The sequence below is a fragment of the Hippocampus comes genome, unplaced genomic scaffold, assembly GCF_001891065.2.
Source record: "Hippocampus comes isolate QL1 unplaced genomic scaffold, H_comes_QL1_v1.1 scaffold468, whole genome shotgun sequence".
Classification (NCBI taxonomy): Eukaryota; Metazoa; Chordata; class Actinopteri; order Syngnathiformes; family Syngnathidae; genus Hippocampus; species Hippocampus comes.
The window spans coordinates 210,682-217,703 of record NW_017805226.1 but is presented as its reverse complement, the minus strand read 5'-3'; the positions used below and the strand labels follow the sequence as shown (position 1 = coordinate 217,703).

Genomic DNA, 7,022 nt, shown 5'->3' with positions numbered 1-7,022 from the left:
CAGTTACCACGGCAACTACAGCTCAGCTAACTTTTAAAGGTATATTGCTTGTTATGACCAGCATTATATGTAAATGTATCTTACATATATTTAATTCAATGACAATACACACACACACACACACACACACACACACACACACAAACATATTCTCATGTTAACCTTTTAAGGGGATTTCGCAAAATTAATTTTATATTAAAGTCAACTCATGAAGACACAGTTTGCGCCCCCCAAAAAAACTACAAAAAACCCTCTTTAGATATGTAGTGTTACAGTGTTCCCTTGTAAGATAGGCAAGCCATGTTTCCCAGACATTTGACAGGAAGCAATATGCAGTGATGTATGTAAAATATTGAACATTTGGGTGTGTGTGAGTGTGTCTGTGTCCAACATCGTCACAATTTGCGTCCACAAATTAAATAAAAAGCTCATTGACTGAGGCTTGACTTAATGAATGCCATTTCAGGCCAAAAATGCTTCCCTGCAACAATGGCAATGCGCAGTAACAGCGATTGGCGGAAGAGATTAAGTGGAAGGGGACAATTAACATTTGGGAAGGTGAGACATTTCGAAAGAGCGATTGCCACTAACAGCTATTGAGTGAATGACCTTTTCTTCTGCTGGTATGCAACATCCTGCACTGGACTTCCTGCGAGCGCGCTTAGAGCTGACGTAGCCGATGAATGACACAAAATAATTGAATAAATAAATCAAACTGTACTGTGCACTTGCCCATTGTGTGCAGGGAACATGTGGAAAAGATCTCATGGGAATACAAGTCATCTTGTTCAGTGTTAAACTGCCTCCATTACGAAAGCTTTATCCTCTGCGCAGGTGTTTGAAGAAACCATTTAACATTCTCAACCATCATAAAATATGTTAGGCACTGGTTAGATAAACGTTTGGAAACTATAATGACGGTGTAGTTCACATTGCATTTCATTTTATGTAAAAAATAAATAAATAAACAAAAGAACACAAGGTCAGTTAACTTTGAATTCTCACTGCACTTGCTCGCCAATTAGGCCTGGTCTCGAGGAAAGTTTTTACTCTGTACTAGATTACTGACAAGCATGTTGAAATAAATAGCACGATAATCCATTTATATAGATATTAGAGCTGTCAAACGATTAAAATACTTAATCTGATTAAAAATGCAACTGTCAGAATTAACTAAAATTAACTCATCATTAATTGTGATTACTCACACATTTTTTATCGTTTCTGAATTTCCTATTTTTTCCCGTTTTAATGTTCTCATCAACATGGAATCATGGATCAGTTTTCTACGTATTATATATATATTAGAGCTGTCAAACGATTAAAATACTTAATCTGATTAAAAATGCAACTGTCAGAATTAACTAAAATTAACTCATCATTAATTGTGATTACTCACACATTTTTTATCGTTTCTGAATTTCCTATTTTTTCCCGTTTTAATGTTCTCATCAACATGGAATCATGGATCAGTTTTCTACGTATTTATTTATTTTTCGTTTCAGTAAATATTTCCTGAAACAACAATTTCGATTTTCAATTTAACATGAACATTTTTCACTTGGAGCAGTTATTCACACATAATCTCTCACACAATATTGCTGTCCATCAACAACAGTGAAAAAAATAATTTGTCACACAACAGCTCCTTTAACAGCTCTTTTTATGGAATCAAAACAGAGCAATATAAAATTATAAAGTGCACATCTAAGGTAAACTAGTACTCAGCCTACAGTGGATTTAAGCCATGGTTGCATACTTCGTTTTTCTCAAGTTTGCTTTGAACACAGAAGTCAGGCTGTGTTGATTCTGTTGGTCCTTCTTGCGCCAAAGTCTCTCTATGGTTTTTTTGTAGACATCATTTCGGATGACTACACTTGGTTCGAGGCACAACACTGGAGACGTTTTCTTATTTTCAGTGTGGTCACTACCACTGCACCGCTGAACTCTCGACGGCTGAACTCTCGAGGTGCATCAGCGACGGTGAAGCTCCACCCGCTTTATTTATATGGCCACGGAACACTGTAACCTTCCACACAAAATAGTTCCAAACAAGTAACAATCGCGTCAGTGGCATACATCGTACTCAACAGGCTACCTGCTCTTTATTCACCAGAGGCTCATCAACCTAGTCTCTTATTTTTCTCCCGAAACAGTGTCTTCTCCCGCTTGGTGTACCTTAGCCTTCTCCGCTACGTACAATTACTGTACATAGCTTGTAATGGAGGCTCTCGCTGACAATCCGTAGTGGAGTTGTTAGATGCAATGATAGCTCAGTTTACGACTGCAAAACATACAGGTAACTTTGGTCTTGTCAGTGGAACCATCTGGCAACTTTTTAAAAGTAAACTTTCCATTTATAAACTCTTTAAGCATCCGTTTTCGGTGTCTTGCGCTGCCGTGGCTGGCAAAACAGACATGGGCGTGGACCTGTGCAGAGCGCTTGTTGTTTTGTTTCCGGTTTATGTATAGAGCAACGTAACATCCGCTGTGACGTGTTGCCGCATGAATCTCGCGATAAAAAATGTAATCACGTTAAAATTCATTTAAATTAATGCCGATAATATCGCGCTAAACTGACAGCACTGATATAAACCTTATACAGTGATAGAGAAATCTATGAACGAAATTGTATCATGTTTAAAGTTTCGGTTAATTTGGGCATGTCTGGACATACTCAGCGCAGAGGTGTCGGCCGTTTGGGCGGAGGGCCTTTTCTTGAGTAATCACGTCAAAGCAAGGGGGGCGAACAGATGGAAGAAGGCTAGATTCAATCACAGAGTGGGAATAAACAAATTGGGAACAAAGAGTTGTTGAATACCAAAAGACAGTTTGGGAACAGCTGTCGCGCCCAGGTGGACATTTGTCATCAGCAAAGTCTGTGACTTGTGTATTCGGGTCGATCAGATCACTACCGAGGGGCCGGACCGGGGGGCGCAGTATGCAAATCTCGGGGGCAGTGTCTTTCTTGTATTTTGCAATAAAAGTTCGAACCGGCGGAGAGGGAGCCGAGAGTGTGATCATCAGAGCAACTAAACCGTCGTTCGCTCTCAGAGATCCCCTCCCGCCGATATTGAAGACAATTTTCCCTGTGTGCCGAGTCATTTCTTTAACTTGGCCGAGAAAATCTCTGACATACAGTAATTATTATTCATCAGCACTGCCTTCTGAGAGAGTCGAAAAGACTTGTCTTTTTGGCGTAGAAGGCTCTCACTTTATGCTCTAACAGTGTAGCTGCCATGAGCCTCCAGCTAGCTCCTGGCCAGCTATCCACGTGCATCCGACGTGTTTATGATAAGACATTCGGTATTAATGAGGAGGAGGTGAAGAGAGACGTGCTGCTTCTGCCTCAAGCCCAATTCACCCCTCTTTCTCTCTCTCTCTCTCTCTCTCTCTCTCTCTCTCTCTCTCTCTCTCTCTCTCTCTCTCTCTCTCTCTCTCTCTCTGCCCCCGCCCCCCCTCCCTCCCTGCCATGCACGTACTGCAGCAAACATAAGATACAGTATGCCAGACAATCAACAGCCCCGCCCAACTTGCTGGGCGGGGCTGTGAAGATGCGCAGCCAATCAGCTCATGTGATAAATCCATTCGTACTGTCATTGGTCGACGTCGCACCGGGAACCAATCATGTGCCTTGAATGAGTGCCCGTTACCTGTACAGTACAGGCATGTACAAAACCTCTGACTTGTTTGGCATTGTTTTTCTTGATACAGTACTTTGGAAAAAAAGCCCGGAATGTACTGAAGCCGGGATAAATGAAGCACGATATCGGGAGGGATCACTGTGTGTGTGTGTGTGTGTGTGTGTGTGTGTGTGTGTGTGTGTGTGTGTGTGTGTGCGCGCACACGTACAGGATTGTGTGTACACTGCAGGCCAGTGACAGGAAAAGGAGAGGGCCTGTGATTGTCACCGTGGGAACAAGCCGACCAGGCAGGTCTAAGAGCTACTTCAACTATCAGGTCAGAAGAAGCTGGCCTTCCAGAAGGTTCATCAGAAAGGCAACAATCTGGTGATAGTATAGTGATGGCTATTTCCTCCTTGTCATCTGCAGGACCCACATATTCTGGATGTGCTTCCTGACAAAGGCCCGCTTTCTGGAGGGACCAGGGTGACAATAAAAGGACAGCAGCTCCTGACAGGCCAGCCATCCCAGCTAAATGTCTTAATGGGTACAAGGCCCTGCTACATGTGTGTATTCTTTATCCTTATCTTTCTTTTTGTATACTTACTTCTCCTCCCACTCGTCATTCCACTCCTACTTTTATTTTCTCATGTTTCTACTTGTATTACTACTCATTCTCTGAGGTGTTATCCTACTTCCTGCTCTTAAATTAAATTCCTACTTCGATTAAAAAAAATAATAAAACAACCTACAACTATGTTCGTCCTCATTGTCCTACTTTCTATTCCAAATTCTATGTCCACGTCGTTTTTTTAATTGTACTCACGTTTGGAATTCTACTTCCCATTTCTATACTTACTTGTACTTTGTGTTCCTAATTCAAAGTCTCTCTTCTTTCGGAAAATTATAACGGTTTTAACCCATTTTCCCTTTTCATCCCAGTTCCATTCCTGCTTCATCCCTACTTTCATTCACACTTCTGTTACAAGTTAATTTCACAATTGTATTTTGTTTGTATGCCTAGTTTTTATTTAAATTACAACCAGATACAGGTATGTCACAATTGAATACTTTTAGAATTTATTATTCTATCAATTATTCCATTGATTAATTGAATAATCATATTTTATTTTGCATTATAGTGTACAATAAAACTGTTGTTCTCCATGATTGTTTAAAAAACAATTATTTTAGGTTATTTGTAATTGTTCAGCGATTAAAAACAATGAAACAACTATTAAGCAATACCACAGGAGCGTGGTTGATGTTGTACTTACCTTTTTGAAACTGATTCCATGACTGGTTTGGTCATTTTTCAGTTAAAAAAAAAAAAAAAAAGCACGTTAGTTGATGACTTACTTTGTTTAAATAAAATATATTCATTTCGATTCCCTGAAGGACCATAGAAATCAGAGAATAATTACTGTTGAGAGTCTGAAACAAGAACATTTTGACAATTTTAAGTAAAGCAATGGCTCGAAACAATGTCTCAATTATTGCCATTCTTTCCATCGTGTGCTCACCTGCTCTTACATGTCCTCAGAGTGGAGCAGGTCAGCGACATTTTGCTGGTCTGTCAGACTCTCTCCACCAATCAAACGGGTACAGTTCCTATCCGGGTGTTCTTCAGCAAGGCTGAGCGTTCTGTTCCCAACGTGACATTCCGTTACGTGGATGACCCGGTCATCACTGAAGCCATGCCCGCAGAGAGCTTCTATGCGTAAGACAGAACATATTCAAACCAGTAGTTCTCATGCCTGTTGCCTGATGCTCATCACTTCGTGTCCTCAGAGGGGGGCGTGTCATTATGGTGACTGGCAGAAACTTAGATGTGGTGCAACAACCAATCATGTCTGTGTGGGTGGAGCCTGTGGACGTCCAGAGGGTGAGACGCAGAAGACGATTGGCTCTTCTCAGCACCAAGCACCAGTTGGTCTTCAACGGCACCATGGCAACGGTGAGGGAGACAGAGGCCTATCAAACAAAGCTCACACTTTTCTCTGACTTTCCTCCTGTCTTGTCTCTCAGGTATCTGAGCACTGCTCTGTCCTTTCTTCCTCTCAAATGACCTGCCTTACCCCTTCGGTCTCCCCAGAGGTCAAAGTGAAGGGCGTCTGGTTTCAAATGGACAATGTCCATGTCCATTACAAAAGCATCAAGGTATCTCGTCTGCAGCAGTGAAAAAAGTAGTCACGACACTTCAAATCAGGGTTGACACGGGGCCATGTGTCTGAACATAAAAATAACCTAGCCAATGTAGTTCGCCACATGTTTATCTGGCCAAATCTTTAGCCCCATTTAGCCAATCTTCATTACTGATTTGAAAAAATAATAATAATAATAATAATATTAATAATAATAATAATAATAATAATAATAAGGCATCAGTTTTATATAGCGTGGTAGTAGACAATAAAGATGCTTCACAACAGATACATTAATCATGCACTCATACATTCACGCTCGGGTGGTGGTAAACTATGTTCTGTAGCAACAGCTGTGCTGGGGCAGGTCCGCGGAAGCATGACTGCCTGTTTCCACCTCCGGCTCATCACACCATCATCAAACATTCACACAGACAGTTACCAAGAAATATAGACTTGATGAACAATGCTACATTTACATACAGTACCTATGGTAACGTAAATCTGCATAGTCACCTCAATTGCAACATCAACTCAACAGCTTTCGCCTCATGAGATCAGCTTGTCTCCTTTAAAGTTTAAAGTCCCCGCCCCCCAGGCAAATGTTTATTTCCAGTAAGGAGAAAAAAAATCTTGCTGACAGTTTCCGCTGGAACTCCAGTTAGAGCTGTCACTGCTTTCTTGTGTGACGACACAAAAAATAAACTTTATTCAAAAGGTTTCATCAACTCTAAGGCTGCCATACTAATTTTTACATGCATTTTTCAAGTCATCGTTAAGATGCAGTGGCGGGCCATGCATTTCAACCTTAGGCCTTCAGTGACGTCACATACATGAACGCAATACTGTATAGGCTCGTCAAGCAGCACTTAATTTCAGCAGCATTTAAAACCATCAAGTATGCATTCACAATTAAGAGCAGGAAACTAAATTTAACAGATAGTCAAAAATAAAAAGATGATTTAAAAATACGAAGTAAAATGCCACCCAAATTACGCTGTGTGATCTTAAACAAGTCTGTCCAATAAATTGCGCAATGTCGCAGTTTCATATAAGACACCAACCAAACAATAACAAAACAAACTATTCTTTGAAAATAAACAGATCATTTGCATTTTGAAAATCGGCGATACAACAGCAAATAACTGAAAATGTTGAGCAGCTGAGATTGAACGAACTTTCGTGCACGAAGGTGACTACAATGCGCCATTATAAATTGCAGGTGAGCAGATTTATTTGATACATTTTTGTATCT

The 7,022-nt window shown here is 40.6% G+C and overlaps 1 protein-coding gene across 4 annotated transcripts in view; it reads left to right on the top strand.

Moving 5' to 3' along the window:
- The window catches only part of plxnb3 (plexin B3), a 102,162-nt gene that overhangs the window by 61,046 nt on the left and 34,094 nt on the right, over positions 1-7,022 (top strand). For 2 of the 4 annotated variants that reach the window (XM_019869385.1, XM_019869388.1), the window contains exons 16-20: positions 3,855-3,960; positions 4,053-4,189; positions 5,167-5,343; positions 5,415-5,580; positions 5,652-5,783. In XM_019869385.1, coding sequence (XP_019724944.1) covers positions 3,855-3,960; positions 4,053-4,189; positions 5,167-5,343; positions 5,415-5,580; positions 5,652-5,783 — 718 coding nt within the window. The remainder of the gene's footprint in view (positions 1-3,854; positions 3,961-4,052; positions 4,190-5,166; positions 5,344-5,414; positions 5,581-5,651; positions 5,784-7,022) is intronic. The other 2 variants (XM_019869386.1, XM_019869387.1) reach the window with 2 other exon arrangements.